A 25,882-nucleotide genomic window follows, 5' to 3' on the forward strand; every position below is an offset into this window, starting at 1 on the left:
AATGGCTATCATATTTCATCTGTCAGCTGTACCTGTGTGGCCAATCGTTTCATGGCTTCTTCCTGGCGTCGGCGGAGTTCAGGTGTGCTAGGGCAGCTCCCACTGGCAATAGAGGGATGCGCCTGAGGTGGCTGTGTAAGTGGTAGATCCCTGCTACTTTCTGCATCTATAGGAATGAAAAGAATACCGTAATGTTAGGAGAATTACTACAGACAAGCTAGTCATTACATTATCAAGGAAAAGCAACTACATTTTTTGTACGATTTGGAGAGTTAAAAATCAAAAATCAAAAAACACAAGTTAAAAATCACACAGACCAGGTTATAGTCCAACAGGTTTATTTGGAAGCACTAGCTTTCACAGCGCTGCTCCTTGATCAGGTGGTTGTGAAGAATAAGATCATAAGACACGGTGGCTCAGTGGTTAGCACTGCTGCCTCACAGCGCCAGGGACCCAGGTTTGATTCCAGCCTGGGGCGACTTAGTATGCAGGTCAGGTGAATTGGCTGTGCTAAATTGTCCCATAGTGTTAGGTACATTAGTCAGAGGGAAATGAGTCTGGGTGGGTTACTCTTCGGTGGGTCGGTGTGGACTTGTTGGGCCGAAGGTCCAGTTTCTACACTGTAGGAATTCTAATCTAATCTAAACAACATTATTCCATTTGCATCCACATGTTTATCCAATGACCATTTAAATTCCCTTAAAGTTATCGAGTCTACTACTACTGCAAGCAGTGCATTCAAAACTACTACTCTCTGAGTAAAGAAATTACCTCTGATATCTGTTCGATATCTATCAACCCTCAATTTAAAGCTATGTCCCCTCATGCTAGCCAGCAACATCCTAGGAAAAAGGCACTCACTGTCCACCCTATCAATTCCTCTGATCATCTTACATGTCTCAATTAGGTCACCTCTCAACCTTCTTCTCTCTAACGAAATCACCTCAAGTCCCTCAGCATTTCCTCATCAGACCTTCCCTCCAAACCAGGCAACATCTCAGTAAATCTCCTATGAATCCTTTCCAAAGCTTCCACAACCTCCCTACAATGCGGTGACCAGAACCGTATGCAATACTCCAAGTGCAGCCACACGAGAGTTTTGTATAGCTGCAACATGACCTCACGGTTCTGAAACTCAATCCCTCAACTAATAAAAGCTAACACACCATATGCCTTCTTAACAACTCTATAGACCTGGGTGGCAACTTTCAAGGATCTATGTACGTGGACACCAACTATCTACACCACCAAGAATCTTATAATTAACCTAGTACTCTGCATTCCTGTTACTTCTTCCAAGGTGAATCACCTCTTACTTGTCCACATTAAACTCCATTTGCCAGCTTTCGGCCCAGCTCTACAGCTTATCTGTGTCCCGCTGTAACCTACAACACCCTTCAGCACTATCCAAAACTGTACCGATCTTAGCGTCATCCTTCTATGCCCTCATCCAGGTCATTTATAAAAGTGACAAACAGCAGTGGCCCCAAAACAGATCCTTGCGGTATGCCACTAGTAAATGAACTCCAGGATGAACATTTCCCTTCTTTCAGCTAGCCAATGTCTGATCCAAATCACTAAATCACCCACAAACCCAAGCCTCCATATTTTATGCAATAGCCTACCGTGGGGAACCTTATCAAGACTAGTATACAGCAAATTAATGTACTAACAAGTATACTATCAAACTTTTAACAACCTTGTTATTTTTATTTGCTGTGGTAAAATTCTCATACTAGTAATTTAAGCTTTGCAGGTCATGCTAATTTTGAGATTCTCTAGGGATATTGATCTATTGCCAAATAATTTGCACTGTCAGTCAGTTAGTGCCGGTCAGCAGGTCTGAATAATCTTGTAACTTCCATATACAAGGTTTACCGTATCAAAGTACCTTGCAAAACTGCTTAGTAATTCTAGATATCATCAGCAGCTGTTATTCATTTTTTTGAAGTTGCTGGGATTGTAAATAACTTTTAAACTCTTTGAATGCTAATGATTCTTTCAATTTTCAGGAGAATTAGTGAGCACACTTTTTCATATCTGCCAGAATTATTTTCATTATATTTTGAATATTAGATATAATGAAGCAAAATAAACAAACATGGTAAGCGGGAGAAAGTGAGGACTGCAGATGCTGGAGACCAGAGTCAAAAGTGTGCTGCTGAAAAAGCATAGCAGGTGAGGTAGCATCTGAGAAGCAGGAGAATCGATGTTTCAGGCATAAGGCATGATTCTCATGCTCCTCGGATACTGCCTGTCCTTCTATGTTTTCCAGCACCACAAACATGACAACTCAGTGACTGATTCATGACCAGAATTCAGGTCCAATATTTACAAGTTGAGACCCAGTTCTACTTCACTTCCTCAGTGTTGTCAGAATTATTCTTCAATATTCATGCTTGGATGAGCTGAAATATCCTCCGGGTGCTCCAGTTTCCTTCCACAATCCAAAGATGTGCAGGCCATGTGATTTGGCCATGGTAAATTGCCCATAGTGTTCAGGGATGTGTAGGTTAGATGCATTAGTCAGGGGTAAATGTAGAGTAATTGGGTACGGAAACGGGTCTGGATGAGATACTCTTCGGAGGGTTGGTGTGGACTTGTTGGGCCAAATGGCCTGTTTAGACACTTTAGGGATTCTATTATTATCCTTGCGCTCACTCACCTACTTTGTTTTCCTGTTTGTCAATGGTTCCAATTAAAAGTTCTCGTTGTTTTCAAATTTCTCATGACCTCACCCACTGCTGATCTCTGAACTCTCCTGGCCCTAACTGGTCTTAATTTCCACAATGTTGACCTTGTATATTCTTCAATTCCTTTCTCTAATCCTGGTGTTCTCAAAATAAACTCTGGAACTCTCTGCCTGAACCTCCCTCCTTCTCTATATCAGTCAACTACTTTACAATTTAACACATTGCTCAATTGTTGGGCAATTAAGCAAACAACAGGAGGTGGAGAGTTCACAACTATCCCCACTCTCAAATAGGGGTAAACCCAGAACATCAGCGCAAAAGTCAAGGCCAAATTATTCACATCTATCTTTATCCTATTGTGCCAAGTGGATGTAAAGTTTCTATTTCCTTTTGAGGTGCATAGCATCACAGATATCAGTCTTTAATCAATTTGATTCACTCCACATGATATCAAGCAAGAGCTAATGACATTGGATACTGCGAAGGCTAAGGGCCATGACAACATTCCAGCAATAGTACTTGCCTGTCTCTGTCAGGGACATGAGGAGGAGGCAGGATCCAAGACTACCTCAGTTTGAATGAGAATCAAATTCATGATATTGGTGATATTGCCAACCATCTAGTCAACTTATATCTAAAAGCCTTTAAAAGACTTCTCACAAACTTCATTGAAAATTTAAAGATGCAGCCTGAGCATACAAAATATGGATGTTTGACAAGGTTCCACATAGTAGACTAGTTAACAAGGTTAGATCACAATAATGGAGAACTAGTCTTGTGGCTACATAACTGTCTCAAAGGTCAGAGACAAAGGGTGGTGGTGAACAGTTACGTTTCGGACTGGTGTGCTGCAAGGATAGGTGCTGGGTCCACTGTTTTTTGTCATTTATATAAATAATTTTCATGTGAATATAGGAAGAATAGTTAGTAAGTTTGTAGATGGCACCAAAATTGGTGTAGTGGACAGACAAGAAGGTTATCTCAGAGTACAATTGGACCTTGATCAGATGAGTCGATGGGCTGAGGAGTCGCAGATGGAATTTAATTTAGATCAATGTGAGGTACTGCATTTTGGAAAGGCAAACAAGGGCAAGACATATACACGTAATGGTAAGGTGCTGGGGAGTGTTGCTGAACCAAGGGGCCTTGGAGTGCAAGTTCATGGTTCCTTGAAAGTGGAATCGCAGGATAGTGAAGAAGGTATTTGGTATGGTTGGTCAGTGCAATGAGTAAAGGAGTTGGAAGGTTATGTTGCAGCTCTCCAGGACATTGATTTGGCTACTTTTGAATATTGTGCTCAATTCTGGTCTCCCTGCTTTAGGACAAAAAGCTGTGAAACTTGAAAAGATTCAGAAACAATTTACTAGTTTGTCACCAGGGTTGGAGGCTTTGAGCTATAGGGAGAGGCTGAATAGGCTTGGGCTATTTTTCCTGGCACATCGGAGGTTGAGGGGTGACCTTACAGAAGTTTACAAAATCATGAGGGGCATGGATATGGTGAATAGCCAAGGTCTTTACCCCAGGGTAGGGGAGTCCAAAACCAGAAGCGACAGATTTAAGGTGAGAGGGGAAAGATTTAAAAGTGACAACTGTTTTTCACACAGAGAGTACTGGAATGAGCTATCAGAGGAAGTGGTGGAGGCTGGTACAATTGCAACATTTAAAAGGCATCTGGATGGGTAAATGAATAGGAAGGGTTTCAGAGGGATATGGGCCAAATGCTGGCAAATAGAATTAGTTTAATGTAAGATAACTGGTCGGCGTGGAAGAGTTGGACCAAAGGCTCTGTTTCCATATTGTACATCTCTATGACTCTAAATTAGTCTGAGAGACAAATATTGAGCTGTTAATTCAGTAATATCTTGAAACATTACAGATGACAGATGTTAGATTTAGTATCCATCTTTAGAATTTATCAAATTTCAGTCCTATTTAACTACCGATATCCGGTGATACATGCCTCAAACCTTGTTCAAAAATGAAATGTAAAATTCAGAATATAACTGCACCAAAGGTAATTCCATGTGCATCACAGGATTCAGACTCTGAACACTATAATTGAGAGTGTGCAAGGTTAAAAAATAAGTTGGCTTCTGCTCTTGAACCAGGCATTGATTTCCAGGAAGCTCCTAATTATATTTAAAGGTTCCTATTGATAGAATATTTAACCCTATCTCATGTTTTATTGAACACACATCTTTTTCATTTGTTTCTTCATTCTGGAAATGTCACCCAGAATATCTAACGAATGCCCTAACAAGTAGAATAACAATGTTGGCCTGATTAAACAAATTCAGGCTAAGCAAAGGCATGCCAGAGAATTCCTAGAGGGCTGGCACTCCAACCACAACGCCATAAACAAACACATAGATCTAGATACCAACTATCAACCCCTCAGAAAACGAATAGGAAATGACATCACCACAAATCCCAGGAACCCCATCCAGGACAAACATATAAATAGAAAGCAGGAGACAACAGCTTCGCTTCACTTGGAGGTCACCACTGATGATGTTACCGAGCCAGGTAATGAAACGTCTGGATATCAAACCTACAGCTCAGCGAGCAAACCTACACCCTAAATTCAGCAATTTCTTGCAAATATTATGTTCAAGTTAAAGTTGCATCATGATTTGTTCAGATGAAGTTACTTTGTTTTTATCCATCCAGAATCCATACATTACTGAAGTACTTATGAAATGATTCCATGTCTGGCCTCAACTACTTCCTTGGCATCATGGTCGACTTGAGTGTAAGTTTAACTTCCTATAAGGCTTCTGTCCCAAACCTGTCTTTAAAAATCCTGAACGTGTGTCTGAATACGCTGCTTTTGGCAGTCTGCAAGCTTCCCACTTCAGCATCCCATTCTGAGCTAAGACAGATCCCCTGTCTTCACAGCTCTTTCCTCTGATATTCGAGATTAGTCCCATGGTTCAGCTTTGCATTTCCTCTTGACAGCACTTGAGGTGTATATGGCATTGCACAACTTTGGCATGATCTTTGAGGGATATGACATACCGATTTGCTAAATACTACTTAGAACTCTATTATTTTTCATGTATCAGTCTCAGACTGCTTAGATATTGCAAATTACAAGTAAACTAGCATTACCAAACATTTCTAGCTTCTATTTCATCCAAGGAATACATCTGCCCTTTTTTATTCTAATCTGCATTCAATATTGAACTCCTCCAGTCCTGAATAACATGTAAACAATGTTGTGCTCTCTTCGCTAGATTTGCCTTTGATTCTACAACTGTGTTAGTTTGCTGTTACTTGCAATTGTAATAGTCCCAGAGGATCATAGGACTGCTCTCTCATGAGGGAGAAGGGACTGGTTGTGGTTTAACCCGAGGGTCGCCATACCTCAGGCGGGGGGGGGAGAGGTCGAGAAGGAGAGTCCTTCATGGTAACCTCAGCTCGTGTGAGAATGGAAGCCGCACTGTTAATGTCAGCTGTCCAGCCAACTGAGTTAACTGACTCCCAAAGAGGCTCAAATACTACATCATTTACAAACACTATGAACAGGAAGGGACTTATTAATGATCCCATTTGCATTCCTCTCACTGTTGCCAGTTACTTCAGTCTCCCTGTTCTCTTTTCTGTTAAGGAGGGTTTAAGTTATAGGGGGAGGTTGAATAAGCTGGGACTTCTTTCACTGGGATGGGAGACCGTATTGAGGCTTAAAAAATCATAAGGGACAGAGGTAAGGTGAATAGCAGGAGCCTTTTCCCGAGGGTAGGCAAGTTCAAAATTAGAGGGCATAATTTAAAGGTGAAAGATTTAAAAGGAACCTAAGGGACATTTTCAGATGTTGGCTGGTTTGTATGTGGAATGAACACCAGAGGAAGTAGTATTGCAGGTACAGTTACAACATTTAAAAGACATTTGGACAGATACATGAATAGAAAAAAATTAAAGGGATATGGGCCAAACACAGACAGATGGGACTAGTTTAGTTTGGGAAACTTGGTTGGCATGGACAAATTGGACAGAAGGATCTACTTCCACGCTATAGGACTCTATAGCTGGTTATGAATTAATGTCCATGCACCATCCTTCATATATGATTCACTACCCTCAGAGGAAAAAATAGTCTTCCACATGCTCACTCTGAGATTATGCCCTCTGATCTGAATCTCTCCCACAAGGAGACAGAAGCTCTCCACATCCACGCTTTCAAGCCCTATAAGAATTTTACATGTTTCAATAAGATTTCCTTTCATTCCTCTGAACACTAATGTGTACAGGCCCAACCTACACAACCTTTCCTCATAAAACAGTTCCTCCATACCTGAGATTAGCCAAGTGAACCTTCGCTGGATGCCAGTGTTATATTTCCCAAGATAAGGGGTCCAAATTGTTCATAGTAATTCGACTGGTGCCTTGTATACTTCTAGTAAAACCTCCTTATTTTTATAATAAAACAAAGAACTACAGATGCTGGGGTCTGAAACAAAAAAAAAATGAAATTGCTGAAGAAACTCAGCTGGTCAGACAGCATTTGTGGAGAGAAAACACAGTTAACACTTTGATTCCACTGATCCTTCTTCCTGATAACTAGGCTGGTTAGTCCAAATGGCTGGATGGCTGGTTTCTGATGCAGAAATATTCCAACAGCATGGGTTCAATTCCTGCACCAGGTGAGGTTACCCTGAAGGATTCTCCTTCTCAACCTCTCATCGTACCTGAGGTGTGGTGACCATCAGGTTAACACCACCACAGACATCTGTCTAGCTAATGAGACAGCAGCCTATGGTACCTAATGTCCCTGACTTTACTACCACCGCTGGCAGTGCATTTCACGCACCCACCACTTTCTGTATAAAGAACCTACCTTTGACATCTCCTCATACCTTCATCTAATCACCTTAAAATTATGACCCCTCTTGACAGTTATTTCTGCCCTCGAGAAATATCTCTGGCTATCTATGCCTCTAATTACCTTGTACAACTCTGTTAAGTCACATCTCTTCCTTCGTCTCTCCAGTGTGAAAAGCCTCAACTCCTTCAACCCTTCTTCATAAGGCAATCTCTCCAATCCAGGCAGCATCCTGGTAAATCTCCTCTGCACCCTCTCTAAAGCATTTACATCCATCCTATAATGAGGTGACCAGACTAGTCACAATATTCCAAGTGTGGTCTAACCAGGATTTTATACAGCTGCAGCAAAACCTTGCAGCTCTTAAAACTCTATCACCCTGTTAATGAAAACTAAAACACCATATGCCTTCTTAACAACCCTATCAACCTGGGTGGCAACTTTGAAGGATCTATGTACATGGACCCCAAGATCCCGCTGTTCTTCCACACCATCAAGAATCCTGTCTTTAACCCCGTATTCAGCGTTTAAATTCGGACTTCTAAATGAATCACTTCACATTTGTCCAGGTTGAACTCCATTTGCCACTTCTCAGCCCAGTTCTGTATCCCGTCAATGTCAATGTTGTAGCCTGCAACAGCCCTCGACACTATCTACAACACCACCGACCTTTGTGTCATCAGCAAACTTACTAAAGCACACTTCTACTTCTTCATCCAAGTCATTTATAAAAAAAGTACAAAGAGCAGAGGCCCCAGAACAGATCCCTGCAGGACACCACTGGTCACCAACCTCCAGGCGGAATACTTTCCATCCATTATCACTCGCTGTCTTCTTTTGGCTAATTCTGTCTCATGACAGCCAGATTTTCCTGTATCCCATACCTCCTAACTTCCTGAATGAGCCTACCATAGGGAACCTTATCAAATGTCTTATTGAAATCCATATACACCACATCCACTGCTCGAGTTTAATCAACTTGTCTCATGATGTCCTCAAAGAACTCAATAAGGCTTGTGAGGCATGACCTGCCCCTCTCAATGCCATGCTGACTATCTTTAATCAAACTATATTTTTCCAAATAGTCATAAATCCTATCACTCAGCATCCTTTTCAGTACTTTGCTTACCACAGACCTAAGACTGACTGGTCTGTAATTCCTAGGGACTTCCCTATTCCCTTTCTTGAACAGAGGAACAACATTCGTCACCTTCCAATCAGCTGGTACTACTCCTGTGGAAAGTGAGGATGCAAAGATCATTAGCAGAGGCTTAGCAATCTCATTGCTCGCTTCCCATATATGTTTTCTTTTCTGAATGTCAAGATGTAACTAAAGGGGTTCCACAGGGTTCGGTCCTTGGGGCCCAGCTATTTACAATCTACATTAACAACTTGGATACAGGGATAGAAGACTCTACAACCAAATTTGTGGATGACATAAAAATAGGCAGGATAGTAAATTGAGATGAGGAAATAAGAACCTTGCAAGTGGATATACATACATTAGGAGAATGGACCAAAAAATGGCAACTGGCTTTTAACATAAGTGTGAGGTCATGCATTTTGGGAAGGCGACCTATTATCTAAATAGGAACAGATTTCATGGTGGTCCGGTACGGAAGGATATGGTTGTACTCGTTCATGAGTCACGGAACAATAGCATGCAGGTACAACAGATAATCAAGAAAGCTAAAGGAATAGAATATAAAGGTAAGGAAGTATTGTTGCAACTGTGCAAAGCATCGGTGAGACTGCACTTGGAGTATGGTGCACAGTTTTGGCCCCCTTATTTGAGAAGGGATGTAGTGGCATTGGAGGCAGTTCAGAGGAGGTTCACTAGATTGATCCCAGAGATGAGAGGTTTGTCGTATGAAACCTGCACTCTCTGGAATTTAGAAGCTTAAGGGTAGATCAAATTGAGATATCCAAGATGATGAAAGACATGGATAAAATAGTCGTGCAGAGGATGCTTCTTCTTATGAGACATGCGAGGACAAGAGATTGCAGTCTGAGGATAAGTGATAGTAAATTTAAAACAGAGTTGTGGGGAAACTGTTTCTCCCAAAGGGTTGTAGATCTGTGGAATTCGCTACCCAAAAATGCAGTGGGTGCTGCGACAGTGAGTAAATTTGAGACAGATTTTTGATAGAAATGGGTTTGAAGATTTATGGTGAGAAGGCAGGAAAATGGGGGTGAGCAGCATGTCAGCCATGCACAAATGGTGGAGCAGATGCAATGGGCTGAATGGTCTAATTCTGCTCCTATATCTTATAAACTTACGAACAACTGAAGTCAATTTTTTGAAGAGTTAACCAGATATGTGGATGAAAACAATGCATTCAAAGTATTCTACTAAAACTTCAGTGAGGGTTTTGGGAAGATTTCACATGGGGGACTGACAGCATAGATATGAGTCCATGACTTACTGGATCCAGAATTGGCTGAGTTGCATGGAGCAGAGGTTGACGGGTATTTTTGTGACTGGAAGCCTGTGCTCAGTGGAGCTCCACAGATTCTTGTTCTTTGCAGTTCATATAAGTGATTTATGACTTGAATGCAGGAGGGTTGATCACTAAGTTTGTAGATGATATGAAAATTGCTGGGATCGCAAAGAGTGAGGATTAGAGGAGGATATAGATGGGCTGATCAGTGGCAAATAATTCAATTTGGATACGTGTGAGCTGATGCGCTTGCACAAGACGAACAATGCAAAGGAATACATAATGAATGATGAGCACCCTGAGAAGCATCGAGGATCAGAGGCAGGGCAGGTAGATAAAGTGGCCAAAAACGCATATGAGATACTTGCCTTTATCAGCCAAAGCAGAGTTTAATAGCAAAGAAATAATGTAGCAACTGTTTAAAAAGTTGCTTAGGCCACAACTAGTCTATTGTTTACAGTTCTGGAATCCACATTATCACAGGGATATAATTGCATTGGTGCAGAGGAGATTTACAAGGATGTTACCTGGGCTTGAAAGTTTTAATTACGATGAGAGACTGAATAGACTAGGTTGTTTTCCTTGGAGCAGAGGAGGGACATGATTCATATGTATAAAATTATGAGGGGCATAGACAGGGTAGTAAGGAAAAAAATGTTCTCCTTGATGGCGGGATAAATGATCAAGGACACAGATTAAGGTCAGGAAGGTTACAGGGGATGAGTGTGAAAATGTTTACACCAGAGGGTAGTGGGAATCTACAATCAATGGTGGTAAAACAGGAACCCTCAACATTCAAATCATGAATGAGCACTTGTGATGCTAACCTAAATGCTGAAAAATGGGATTAGAATAGTTCGGTGATTGTTTTTGACCAGCACAAAGGGCCATTTGCTGTTCTGTAGACCTCTATCACTTGTCATTGCAATTCAATTTGGAATTCTCACCTCAACAATATGTAAATCACAAAACGTTTTTTAAAAGTTACATTCTCAGGTTAACTTTAACAATTGGTGTCAGCCCAGATAATATATTGAAGGTGTTAAGCCCCATGTGTGCTGTTGTCTGTGCCATACTGTTTTGACTGATTTCTCATCTGTTAGAGTGACCATGTTAGTTTCATTTCTTTCATATGTAACACAAAATTTTTTTTGAACCATTGTATTCCATGACTGTGCTTGCTTCAAATCATGACCTCAGCAACAGGTTGTTGAGTACACGAAACAAGCAGCACTTCCAATCCATTTATTTTGTGCAATTATTTTCAGATTAATACTTGCAATGGATTTCAAATAACTCAAACCAACTTTGTTGGCTAGCAACTGTCAAACCTTTTTTAAGAATTCATTTTTGGAATTCAAGTGAGACTGAAATAGGTTAGCAATTACTGCCCCCAAAGTGATGAGCTATTTTTTGAACCATTGCATTCCATGACTGCAGGAACTGTATGTGCTTGCTTCCAATCTGTTAGAACTTCTTAAATGGTTATCGACTTCCTCAAAAAAGCCTTCACTGCTTTATAAGATTTAATCTGAGATCCATTTAACCCATCCAGAATGATCTATTGCTTTTCAACTTCCCAGTCCATCTACAAAATCTCAATTTCTATTGATAAAATATAGAACAAAAGATTACTCCACAAATAAAAAAATGAATGTGAAGAGAAGTGTATGGCTACAAATCCTGATACTGGTTCAATGATAGAAAGAAAGGGAAATTGGAAAGGTTGCAAAGTTGAAGAGCAAATAAATAATCATTAAGTGGCTATGTTAGTATCTTACATATGCACACATTGATCTTCATTCAAATCACTGAACATTTTATCTTCTACTGGTAGCTTTCTAGCTATCATACATTATTTCAGTTCTCTGTTTTGTATGCAATTTCAAATCACTACATTATTTTCTTCAGCATCTTCAGTATACACTATGGACTGCTGCCAAAACGAATGACAAATTCTAAGTAAAGTTTTGTAAACATATTTTCTTTAACATGGGGCAGCAGTTGTATAGTTGTAACAGGTGTATATATTCTGATCTTAGTTGAACTTGAGTATGTACTTCCCAAATCTATTCCACAAAGGTTTTGACAGATTGTCCATATTTATTCTCTTGTGACAGCCCCTGTCAAGTCTAGTCTTTCATACTCAAGGGTACTTTGCAGTTTGCTTCATGTACCTTATAGGGGTTATCAGTTGAAGGTGTTGAGAGACATTCACCATTTCAGTTAAATGTGTAGGCAAAATAAGTTATGAATTTTATGGAAAAAATTAGAAAATCACTAGAAGGTTAAAACTGCAACTAATCAACCTAGAGATTCAAACAGCCTGAACAAAACTGTCAAAATTAATTTTTCAGATACATAGCAACGTAATATAGTTCTGTAAGTCAATGACCAGGTCAGTGATTGATTCCCAAACATACTGATGCTGGGAGGTCTAAGACCACCTCTAAGATACTGGAATAAAAGAATGCCACACTGGGATAAAAGAGCTCCACATCAAGCTCTACCTTGAATATACTGAACAACATTTGAATATTGCGTTCAATTCTGGTCTCCTTCCGATCGGAAAGATGTTGTGAAACTTGAAAGCGTTCAGAAAAGATTTATAAGCATGTTGCTAGGGTTGGAGGATTTGAGCTACAGGAAGAGGCTGAACAGGCTGGGGCTGTTTTCCCTGGAGTGTTGGAGGTGGAGGGGTGACATTATAGAGGTTTACAAAATTATGAGAGGCATGGATAGGGTAAATAGACAAAGTATTTTCCCTAGTGTCAGGGAGTCCAGAATTAGAGGGCATAAGTTTAGGGTGAGAGGGGAAAGATATAAAAGAGACCTAAGGGACAACTTTTTCACACAGAGGGTGGTATGGGTATGGAATGAGCTGCCAGAGGAAATGGTGGATGCTGGTACAATTGCAATATTTAAGAGGCATTTGGATGGGTCTATGAATAGGAAGCGTTTGGAGGGATATGGGCTGAGTTCTGGCAGGTGGGACTAGACTGGGTTGGGATATCTGGTCGGCATGGACATGTTGGAGCGAAGGGTCTGTTTCCATGCTGTACATCTCTATGACTCTATGTTTGGAACTCTTATCCATAAATGGCCGTTAATACTAGATCAGTTGTGAATTTTAAAACTGAGATAGATACATTTTTGTAAGGCAGAGATTTTACGGGATTTGGGCCAAAGGCAGGCAAAGAGAGTTAGGCCAATAGGCAATGAATGTGTGAAGAAGGCAGTGAAGAAAGTTAGCTAAGATTCAAAAGGATCTTGATAAGTTGGATCAATGAGCTGAGGAGTGTCAGATAAATGTGAGGTGTAACATTTTGGCAAGATGAACATGGTCAGTTAATGGTAGGGCTCTGGGGAGTGTTGTTGAACAGAGAGACCAGGGTTTCAGGTGTATAGTCCCTTGAAAGTTGTGTCACAGCTAGTCAGGTGGTTAAGGCAGCATTTGGCAAGCTAGACTTAATTGCGCAGGGGTTGAGACATCATATTGCAATTGTACAGGATGTTGGTTCAGTCACTTTTGGAATACTGAGCACAGTTCTAGTCACCCTGCTATAGGAAGAAGATTATTACATTGGAGAGGATGCAGAAAAGATTTATAAGGTTGTTACTGAGACTGGAGGGTTTGAGGTATAAAGAGAAGTTGGACAGGTTGGGACTTTTTTCTCTGGCGAGTAGGAGGTTGAAGAGTGAACTTTGAGGTTTATAAAATCATGATGGGCATAGATAAGGTGAATAGCAAGAGGTTTTTCACTAGGGTCAGGGACTTCAAAACTTAGAGGGCATAACTTTAGGGTGAGAAGGGAAAGATTTAAAAGGGACCTGAGGGGCAACCTTTTCACGCAGAGAGTGGCTTGTACATGGAATGAACTGCCAGAGGAAGTAGTACATACAGGTACAGTTACAACATCTAAAATATACATGATAAGGGAAGGTTTAGAGGGATATGGACTAAACACAGGCAGACAGGAATAGTTTAGCTTGGGAAACCTAGTCAGCATGAAGGATTTGGACCAAAGTGTCCACTTCTGTGCTGTATGACTCGAAACTGAGAATCCAAACTCCTTGGGACAAAGAATTTCCTGCATCATTACCAAAATGTTCCTCAAGACTCTATTCTTGACCCCTCTCATTACACGTGAAGGGCTCCTGCCCGAAATGTCAATTTTCCTGCTCCTCTGATGCTGCCTGACCTGCTGTGTTTTTCCAGCACCACTGTAATCTTCATCCCTCTCATTAACCGTAAACATGCAGCCCCCTCACTGACATCATTAAAAATCAGTGTTAGCTTGCACGAGTACGATGATGGTATAAGGCCCTACCTCAGCATATCTCACTCAACGGCTCCATCATGCTAAATTATCAAATTGTTTAATCAAATCAAATCAAATACTACAAATGCCTTCGGATTAAATTTGGGGGAAACTGAAGCAATTGAAAATCAATCCTATTCCAAACTCAGTTTTCCATCTACCGACTTCAAATTCACTCTCTGGAAATAGCATGAGAATAAGTTGGTCTGTTACAAATTTGGCAATACTCTTGAACATAGAACATACCAGCACAGTACAGGCCCTTCAGCCCTCAATGTTGCCTTTGACATCAATCTGATGCCCATCTAACCTACACATTTCATCCATATGTTTATCTAAATGCCCTAAAGTTTGGCAAGTCTAAAACTGTCACAGGTTGTGCATTCACACCTTTATTAGGTTGAGTAAAGAAACTACCTCTGACATCTGTCCTAGATCGATCAACCCTCAATTTAAAGCTATGTCCCATCGTGCTAGCCATCACTATCCAAGGCAAAAGGCTCTCACTGTCCACCCTATCTATTCCTCTAATTATCTTATACGTCTCAACTAAGTCACCGCTTAACCTTCTCTCCAATGAAAATAGACTCAAGTCCCTCAACCTTTCCTCAAAACATCTTCCTTCCATACCTGAAAACATCCCAGTAAATCTCATCTGAATCTTTTTTAAAGCTTCCACATCCTTCCTATAATGCGGTGACCAGAACTGTAAGCAATACTCCAAGTGCGGCCGCATCAGATTTTGTACAGCTGCAACATGACCTCGTGGCTCTGAAACTCAAACATTCGATCGATAAAAGCTAACACATTGTATGCATTCTTAACAACCCTATCAAACTGGGTGGCAATTTTCAGGGTTCTACATGCATGGACACTGAGATCTCACTGCTCATCCACACTACCAAGAATCTTACCATTAGCCCAGTACTCTTTATTCCTGCTGCTTCTTCCAAAGTGAATCACCTCACACTTTTCCCCCTTAAACTGCAATTGCCACCTCTCAGTCTAACTCTGCAGCTTTACCATGTCCCTCTGTAACCTGCAACATCCTTTAGCACTGTCCATAACTCCACTGACCTTTTTATCACCCGCAAATTAACTAACCCATCCTTTTATGCTCTCATCCAGGTCATTTATAAAAATGACAAAGAGCACTGGCCCCAAAACAGATCCTTGCAGTCCACCACCGGTAACTGCACTCCAGGATGAGCATTTCCCATCAACTACCACTCTCTGTCTTCTCTCAGGTAGCCAATTTCTGATCGAAACCGCTCAGTCACCCTCAATCCCACACCTCCATATTTTCTGCAATACCTACCGTTGGGAACCTTATCAAACGCTTTACTGAAATCCATACACACCACATCAACCGCTTTACCCTCATCCACCTGTTTGGTCACCCTCTCAAAGAACTCAATAAGGTTTGCAAGGCACAACCCAATAGTCACAAAACCTTATTGACTATCCCTAATCAACTTATTACTCTCTAGATAATTATAAATCCTATCTCTTATACCTTTTCCAACACTTTACACACAACCTAGGAAGGATTTAAAGAGAGAGTTAAAAAGAGCAAAGAGAGGATACGAGCAGTCTTTATCAAATAAAATAAAGGAGAATCCTAAAGCTTTCTATAGGTATGTGAGGAATAAGCGGATGATGAGGATAGGAATACGGCCAGTCAAAGACAGAAGTGGGAAGTTGAAGGTGGACCCTGTGGAGATCGGAGAGGTGCTGAACGAACATTTCTCATCAGTTTTCACTGAGGAAAAGGAGAATATTGTAGAGGAGAAGAATGAGGTATGAGATATTAGATTAGAAAGGATCGAGGTTAGTTACGAACAGGTGTTATCAATTCTAGAAGGATGAAAGTAGACAAGTTCTCTGGGCCGGATGGGATCTATCTGAGGATTCTCTGGGATGTCAGGGAGGAGATAGCAGAGTCTTTGCCCTTGATATTTGAGTCGTCATTGTCTCCAGGTTTAGTACCAGAGGACTGGACGATTGCAAATGTTGTGCCCTTGTTCAAGAAGGGCAGTAGAGATGTCACAGGTAATTATAGACCAGTGAGCCTTACTTCTGTTGTAGGAAAGGTTTTGGAGACGATTATGAGAGATAAGATTTATAATCATCGAGCGAGCAACAATTTGATTTCAGAGAGTTCAACATGGTTTCGTCAAGGGCAGGTCGTGTCTCACAAACCTCTGAGTTTTTTGAGAAGGTGACCAAGCATGTAGGTGAAGGGTAGGGCAGTTGACGTGGTATACATGGACTTCAATAAAGCCTTTGATAAGGTTCCAGATGGTAGGCTGTTGGAAAAAGTGCAAAGGCATGGTATTGAGAGTAATTTAGCAGTTTGGATTAGAAACTGGCTTTCTGAAAGAAAGCAGCGAGTGGTGGTTGATGGAAAATATTCAGCCTGGAATCCAGTTACTAGTGGTGTGCCACAAGGATCTGTTTTGGGACCATTACCGTTGTCATTTTTATAAATGACTTAAACGCAAGCATAGGTGAATGGATCAGTAAATTTGCAGATGACACTAAAATCAGTGGAGTAGTGTATATTTGGAAGAATGTTATTGATTGCAGGGGGACTTAGCTAAACTGCAGAATTGGGCTGAGATGGCAAATGGAGTTCAATGCAGCTAAATGTGAGGTGATGCACTTTGGGAAGAATAACAGGAAGGCAATGGAAAGAATCTTGGTAGTGTGGATGTGCAGAGGGCTCTTGGAGTCCATGTACATAGATCCCTGAAAGTTGCCATCCAGGTTGATAGTGCTGTTAAGAAAGCATACGGTGTGTTAGGTTTCATTGGTAGAGGGATTGAGTTCTGGAGCCGCAATATTATGCTGCAACAATACAAAATGCCAGTGCGGCCACACTTGGAATATTGCGTACAGTTCTGGTCGCCATATTTCAGGAAGGATGTGGAAGCACTGGAAAAGGTTCAGAGGTTGGGTCTGTTCTCATTGCAAAGGAGGACGCAAGGAGGGGATTTGATAGAGACATACAAACTGATCAGAGGATTAGATAGGGTAGACAGTGAAAGTCTTTTTCCTAGGATGAAGAAGTCAGATTGTACAAGGGGTCATAACTACAAACTGAGGGGTGATTGATTTAAGACAAATGTCAGAGGCAGGTTCTTTACTCAAGAGAGTGGTAAGGGCGTGGAATGCCCTACCTGTCAATGTAGTTAACTCAGCTACATTAGGGAGATTTAAACAATCCTTGGATGAGCACATGGATGATAATGGGATAGTATAGGGGGGACAAGCTGAGAATAGTTCACGGGTAGGCGCAACATCGAGGGCCTGTTCTGCGCTGTATTGTTCTATGTTCTATTCGAACCGAAGTAATGCTCACTAGTCCATAATGATGAGGGTTGTCTCTATTCTCCTTCAACAAGGGGACAACACTTGCTATCCTCCAGCCTTCTGGCTCTATTCCTGTAGAAAATGATGACATAAAGATCAAAGCCAAAGGGTATGCAATCTCCTGTCTGGCTTCCCAGAGAATCCTAAGATAAATCCCAACAGTCCCAGGGGACTTATCTATTTTCACACTCTCCAGAATTGCTAACGCCTCCTCCTTGTGAATGTCAATCCCATCTACTTTAGACACTTGTATCTCAATATTCTCCTCAACAACATTGTCTTTTTCCAGTGTGAATACTGATGAAAAATATTCATTGAGCACTTCTCCTATCTCCACAGTCTCCACTCTCAACTTCCCACTGCTGTCATTGATTGGCCCTAGTCTTACTCTAATCATTCTTTTATTCCTGACATACCTATAGAAAGCTTTAGGACCTTCCTTGATCCTAGCTGCCAGTGACTTCCCATGTCCGCTCCTGGGTCTTCTTAGCTCGGTCTTTAGATCTTTCCCGGCTAACTTGTAACTCTCAAGCGCCCTGACTGAGCCTTCACGTCTCATCCGTATATAAACCTTCTTCTTCCTCTTGACAAGAGATTCAACTTCTTTAGTAAACCATAACTCCCTCGGTTGACAACTTCCTGCCTGATAGGTACATACTTATTAGGAATAAGCAGTAGCTGTCCCCTGAATATGCTCCACATTTCAATTCCCATCTCCTGCAGTTTCCTTCCCCATTCTATGCATCCTAAATCTTGCCAAATCGTATCATAATTGCCTTACCCCCAGCTATAACTCTTGCCCTGCAGTACATACCTATCCTTTCCATTGCTGAAGTAAACATAACCAAGTTGTGGTCACTATCCTCCAGATCCAACACCTGGCTGGGCTCATTTCCCAATAACAAGTCCAATGTGGCCTCGCCCGTTGTTGGCCTGTCAGAAAACTCTCCTGCACACATTGGACAAAATTTGACCCACCTAAAGCATAGAATATTGCAATAGAATCTCTACAATGTGGAAACAGGCCCTTCGGCCTAACAAGTAAAAAATTAGGTCTGCAGATGCTGGAGATCACAGCTGAAAATGTGTTGCTGGTCAAAGCACAGCAGGCCAGGCAGCATCTCAGGAATAGGGAATTCGACGTTTCGAGCATAAGCCCTTCATCAGGAATGATTCCTGATGAAGGGCTTATGCTCGAAACGTCGAATTCCCTATTCCTGAGATGCTGCCTGGCCTGCTGTGCTTTGACCAGCAACACATTTTCAGCTTCGGCCTAACAAGTCCACACTGGCCCTCCGAAGAGTAACCCACCCAGACACGTTCCCCTACCCCTATCTATCCCATCTATCCCTGAACACTATGGGTAATTTAGCATGGCCAATTCACCTAACCTGCACATTTTTGGATTGTGGGAGGAAACCCACACAGACTCCACACAGAATGTGCAAACACCACACAGGCAGTCACCTGAGGCTGGATTTGAACCTGGGTCCCTGGCGCTGTGAGGCATCAGTGTTAACCACTGAGCCACGGTGCTGCACTACAAAGGAAAGCTGCTCATGGAGAGGTTAAGCAATAGCAAAGGATGGAAGTACTCAAACTATAGTATTTCCAGTCAATATTTGGAAAGTTAAAGACCCCATAACAACTACCCTGTAACCTTCCCTCCTATCCAGAATCATCTTTGCTATCTTTTTCTCTGCATCTCAAACTATTCAGAGGCCTATAGAAAACTCCCAATAGGATGAACTCTCCTTTCCTGTTTCTAACCTCAGCCTTTACTACCTCAGTAGACGATTTCTTAAACGTTCTTTCTGCCACTGTAATGCTGTTCTTCATGAACAATGCCACACCTCCTCCTCTTTTACCATCCTCCCTGTTCTTATTGAAACATCTAAATCCCAGAACCTGCAACAATCACCATGTCTCCAAAATGGTCACAACATCAAAATTCTTGGTACCAACCCATGCTGCAAGCTCACCCACCTTTTCCCGGATGCTCCTGGCGTTGAAGTAGACACACTTCAAACAACCTTCCTGCTTGCCACTGCACTCTTTAGGTTCTCATCCCCCTGCTCAATTAGTTTAAACCCTCCCAAAATAAGCCAGAGATCAGCTTCTGCCCTCTTATTGGTGCCATCACCAAAATTACATATTTCCACCTCTCGACCATCATGCAAATCCACCCCAACTCAAGTCATCTGCTGAGGAAATGTCCAGTGATGTTTTAGTTACTTTGAGGCTTGATTATTTCAACATTCTCCTTGCTGATCTCTTACATCCAACTCTCAAGCTTGAGGTCATCCAAAACCCCTGCTGTTCACAGCTTAAGCTCACTTAAGTGCAATTATCCCGAGCATTGCTGTCCTAAATGAAATGCTTTTCATTAAAAATATGGAGGTTGACAGGGATCTGATTGAGGTCTACAAAATCATGAGAGATATAAACAGGATGGATAGCAAGAAGCTTTTTCCAGAGTGGGGGACTCAATTACTAGTTGTCACGAGTTCGAAGTGAGAGGGGAAATGTTAAAGTGAGATATGCAAGGAAAATTCTTTACGCAATGGGTGGCGGGTGTCTGGAATGCATTGCCAGCAGAGGTGATCGAGGCAGGCACAATAACATCTTTTAAGATGTATCTAAAATGGACACATGAATGGGCAGGGAGCAGCGAGAAACAAATCGTTAAAAAGTAGGCCACAGGTTTAGATAGAGGATCTGGAACGGCGCAGGCTTGGAGGCTGAAGGGTCTGTTCCTGTGCTGCAATGTTCTTTGTTCTGACCTATATTGACTCCAAGTCAAGTAATACCTTAAACGTAAAATTCTCTTACTAGTCTTCAAATCTTACTAGGCTTTGACTCTTATCTCTCATCTTCACTAACCTCGTGATCCTCTGAGATATCTATACATTTTTAATTCTGGCATCTTCTGCATCCTAATTTTGATTGCTCTACAACTGGTAGTCCCTGCCTTCAGCAACATAGGCCTCAAGCTCCAGAATACCTGACCGAAACCTCTCCATTTCTCCCTCAGATTTCTCTTTGTTCCTTAAAGCTTACCTCATTGACCAAATCTATGATCATGTGACCATTCTCCCCCTTTGTGGCTCTGCCTGATACATTGTTTATAATATTCCTGTGAAACACCTTGGAATATTTTATTACATTAAATCTACTATTCAAATATAAGTTGTTCTCTCTCTGCAGATAGTGTTTCATCTCTTAGAAAATGACGATGCATCCAAAACATCAGCCTCTTCAGTCCAACTTATGAGATCCCCCTTCAGGATAACCTATCAAAAATTTCAACACGTGAAGCTACTACTTTGCAGTTAAGTTTTCTCCACTAACATGATAGTTCTGTCAAGCCACAAAGGTATCTTGCCTGCCACACAACTAAGTAACAGGATTTCCAAGTTTTAGTGCTTGTGAGATGCCAGGTACAAAGGCTGTACATCCCAAAGACTGATGGCACAGATCAAAAATCACCATTCAGATAGGCAGTGTGCTGACTGTGCTCAATAAGTCCATTTCAAACTTCAAAGCATCATGTTGAATATTAAATAGGATTCTGGCTTAGTAATGATATGAGGTTTTGGGGGGAATTCACAGATAGTGGTTCCCAAGTATCCTTTTACCTTACTCTTCAGTGTCAGAAGTTGTAGATTTGGAAGATATGTCCCAAGAGACTTGGAGAATTGGAGTTCATTTTCTGGATAGCCAACACAGCAGCCCTGGTGTGCCATGTAGTGAAAGTAGTGAGCCCTTGATTTGGTAAATGAGGTGCATATCACTGTTTTGTCCTAAATGGTGTCAAGCCTCTCAAGTGTTGTGAGAGATGGAACCACCCAGGTAAGTGGAAAGAATTCCATTCCACTCAACCTGTGCGATTTAGATGGTAGACTAGCTCAGAGTCAGGAGGTGTGTAACTACAGCATTACCAGCCTCTAATGTACACTTGTAGCAACTGAATTGAAATGACTGGTCCAGTTAGATTCTTGTTAATGCTTACCCCTTAATATAGTAGTTGAGGATTCAGTAATGGCAATGCCATTAAAGCCCAAGGGAGACGGTTAGATTCTCTTATGTTGGAGATAGGCATTGCTTCACACATGTAGTGCAAATGTTTCATGCCTGAAGTCTAACCCTGAATGTAGTAAGTGAAGCATTGCAAATGGTATAATTTTGTATAATTAGCAAATATCCCCATTTCTAAAAATGGAGGCTGCTATTTTGCCATCTAACTTCCTGATTCTTCTCCTTAACTACCATCTATTCCCTCCTCAACACAACTTTATTTGAATATTATGTGAAAGGCACTTGATTTTGGTTGTGTCAGTCTGTTCTTGAAAAGGTCCTGCTCACAACCTGTATAAGTGACTCTGACCACTAATCAATGCGTTGCATTTGGAGTACATCTGAAGAAAATACTGAGAAACCAAGAGGCTTATAAAACAAACTTATGCCATATGGTCTGTAGAAATCTTGTAAGTAACTGATCTATGCTCACTTTACATGGATATGTGCACATTTCCTTGATTGTTTGCTCTTAATCAGGGACATTTCTGCCAAAACTCTCAGTGATTCATTTACACAGTTCCACCCATATATAAAAACAGTTCCCTTTGGTTCTGGAATGAACAAAGATTTCCTCCATAATTAAAGAAAATGTTGTCAGTTTTTTTGGAGTCACAGCCCAACGCCATAAAAAAGGATTTCACTGGTTCTTAACAAAACTGGTCAGACTGTGTTTCTAGTTACTCAATAATGATTTCCTTCTTCTGGACTACACAAATAAGAGCAGGATAAAATTTAGCTGTTAAGCTTAAGATTGGCAATTATTGCGACACAGTTTCTCTGCCAACAGAAAATGGGAAAATTGAGGTGATTGAGTCTGTTCAATCACATGAGGCACTAACTGTAAGCAAGTAGGTAGTAGAGGCTTGATCTGTGAACACCGATGTGGCATGTTTTCATGTTTTTAAATGCTCATATTTATGAATATTTCACTTTCCTAAAATATACAAATTTCTGGAGGTGACCTTCATTGTCTAGTTCTAAATACACTAGGTTCAGACCAAATTGTAGACCCACCCACTGAATTAAAAATCAGACATCTTAACTGAACAGTCTTTTACTTGTATTTAATTAAGATAATGAGGAATTAATTTTTATTAACTCTTACCTTAAACAGGAGTTCCATCTAGTTATTGCTAACAAATGCTATTAATTATTTTTCAAATATGTTAAATGGTTAGAAATTGAACTCTAAATGTACAGTCCTGAAGACATTTTGCGCAACCTGTGCACAATGATAATAGGATTAAAATATATTATTCAAAGAACTCAAAATAATTACAGTAGACACAGCTTCAATATGCTCACTGACTCGCAGAACGAAGCATGTGTCCTTTCTGCCTTTTTGGTAGATAGTTCCAGACTACGGGAATTAACCTGGGACTCAGTCTTTGAATTAGACTTCCTTGCTTGTTTGGCACATTCTGCTGTTGTATAAGTGTATTCAGGATACGCTGTATCTTACTGCTCTGCAGCACAACACACAGGGTGCCACATCACAGAAATCCACTGCTTCTCAGATCTTTATTTGTAACTTCAGGTTTTTGCTGGATCAACACAAGTAGGTCTTCACCTCACAATCAGTCATTGGCTGAGAATTGTATGCTTTAAAAGTCCTTTTGTAAAATTGCAAAGAATTTTAAACTATAAGTCAGCTGTCTAGTACAGTCAAAATCTTCTGATAAATATGGAGGATGACAGACATCCTTTCAAGCCTAATTAACCTTTCAGTTGCACATGAATAAATTTTTTTATGAACATAATGAATGCTAGCTACAGCAGAAAGGAAAGTGAAGATGTGACAAAAATATAGATAGATTACTGAGCTGGCTCTCACATGCAAGTGCATTAAAATAAAGCAAATATTTACAAATAAGTACATACGCTTTGGTGATGCATGTGGACTGTCAGATGCAATCTGTCTCATTCGAGAACCGTGACAACTGAGTGCAACCAGTCTTGAGATGATGGCTGTTTTCCCAAATCCAATATTGGCTATAATCACTACTCCTCTGTTCACACTGGGATTACCACATTTTAGTTGTGTATCTATTTCATGGAAGAGCCAGTCCCGTCCAATGAACACTGAGTCAGTGGTGATGCTGGGTACTTCAAACAGAAGTGGCTTCAAGGAAATATCTGGAGGTCTGTATGGTGCAAAACGTACTGTGGAAATAATAAAATAGTCCATAGTTAGACCTGTTTCAATAGTTCAATCACTACAGAAAAACAGCAAATTACCTTCAAAGAAAAACTGTCCAGAGACTCGGCAGTGGCAAAAATCCGAAAAGGTACAGGATATGAAGAATTGGTTAATCACTTCAAGGAATACTCTCATTCAGTACAAGCATGACCTCAAGTTACTGGCTGCCTACCTATTTAGGTCTCCCCAAACTGGCAATTTGACTTTCAGTTCTTGGCCTTAGACACTCTTCCAATGATGCTCAATGGGAGCTAAGAAGCAGCACCTGACGATTCATTTAAGCACTTTACAACCATCTAGGCTCGTAACTAAGTTCAACAATTTCATGCCATAACTACTATAATCATAGAATCCTGACAGCATGGAAGCAGGCCCTTCAGCCCAACAAGTCCAAACCAACTCTCCGAAGAGTAGCCCACACAGACCCACTCCCCTACCCTATTAGTCTACATTTTCCCTGACTAATGCACCTAACCTAACCTACACATCCCTGAACACTATGGGCAATTTAGCATAGCCAATCTACTTTAATCTGTATATCTGGACTGTGGAAGGAAACTAGACCACACTGACAGTCCCCAAGGGTGGAATCAAACCCAGGTCCCTGGCACTGTGAAGGCAGCACTGCCAACCACCGAGCCACCGCGCCGCCCACTGTTCAATCTTTTTTCCCAACTTCAGATGATAACAATAATTCTTCTGTTACCATTTGTGTCTCTTCCAGACACCTCCTTACTTGTCTTATTTCCATTCTATTTTGCCTCGCGCCATCATCCACACTGGTTATTTAATCATTCCAGCCTTCCAAGTATTCGATAATTTCTCATTTGCTCTTTGCTTCCCTATTGCCTTTTTCAGCTACTGTTCCTTAAATTACTTGCACCTCTAATGTTATCCATTTTTAATGCATGGACATTGATCTTAACTGTCTCTTCTAGGTGCAGGTAGTTCTCCTTAATGTGCATTTATTAAACGTGATTTGTCTGTAATGCGATTTGAGAATTGCCGACTTTCTTTTATAAAGTGAACTTCAGTTCGCTGTTATGAAATTCTCATCATCGGCAGTAGGTGTCGCTGTGTGCAGAGGACTCAACTCTGTTGGTATCACATGATCAGTCAGGAGAAAGTGGGGTCTGCAGATGCTGGAGATCAGAGCTGAAAATGTGTTACTGGAAAAGCGCAGCAGGTCCGGCAGCATCCAAGGAGCAGGCGAATCGACGTATCAGGCATGAGCCTTCCTGAAGAAGGGCTCATGCCCGAAACGTTGATTCTGCTGTTCCTTGGATGCTGCCTGACCTGCTGTGCTTTTCCAGCAACACATTTTCAGATCACATGATCAGTTGGCTTGTGTGCTTTCTTGTGAAAAGTTTTGTGAAAGATATGTTGACATGTTTGTGCTAGCGGACTTGGGAAAGCATCGTGAAAATGTCTCTACAGCCTGAGGGCAAGAAGATGGGTGAAATGTGTTAATTTAAAAATTTAGTTAATTCCAGTGAAATCTCAACTCTAACAGTAAAATCACAGTGTTGAGGAAAGGTTTAAAATTTAGCTTTGTTGTTTGTATTAAGAGTTTTTTTGTTTAAAAATGTTTACATGCTAAAGAATACCTGCAGACTCATGAACTGTTTCAGTGACTAATTACTATGGTAACCAACTGCACAAAAACCAGTACAAGGGTTGGACATGGTCAGTCACCTGCTCAGGGTGGTCAAAGTCAGGAAACTGCACATAGTGGGTGACACAGTTACTTTTGGTGCATGTGAGCAGATGTCCTGAGGGGGTGAATCAGGGTCAGATGTTAGCGAGAATGAGTCAGTGGGGAAAATGTTGCAAGAAATGGTGGGTACAGTTGCAGAGAAGATAGTGGCACTTTCACTGGCAGAATAGAGAAGGTTTTTCTTCCTACATCCTGTGTATTTTCCTTCAGATGTTTGAGACTACACTGGCCT

The 25,882-nt window shown here is 41.1% G+C and overlaps 1 protein-coding gene across 5 annotated transcripts in view; it reads right to left on the reverse strand.

The window, feature by feature from the left end:
- The window catches only part of LOC132830691 (protein TANC2), a 996,151-nt gene that overhangs the window by 214,211 nt on the left and 756,058 nt on the right, over positions 1-25,882 (reverse strand). For all 5 annotated transcript variants that reach the window (XM_060848498.1, XM_060848499.1, XM_060848500.1 and 2 more), the window contains 2 exons: positions 23,615-23,896; positions 33-166 (listed from right to left, as the gene is read on the reverse strand). In XM_060848498.1, coding sequence (XP_060704481.1) covers positions 33-166; positions 23,615-23,896 — 416 coding nt within the window. The remainder of the gene's footprint in view (positions 1-32; positions 167-23,614; positions 23,897-25,882) is intronic.

This window comes from Hemiscyllium ocellatum, chromosome 32 (assembly GCF_020745735.1).
Source record: "Hemiscyllium ocellatum isolate sHemOce1 chromosome 32, sHemOce1.pat.X.cur, whole genome shotgun sequence".
In the NCBI taxonomy this organism is placed as follows: domain Eukaryota; kingdom Metazoa; phylum Chordata; class Chondrichthyes; order Orectolobiformes; family Hemiscylliidae; genus Hemiscyllium; species Hemiscyllium ocellatum.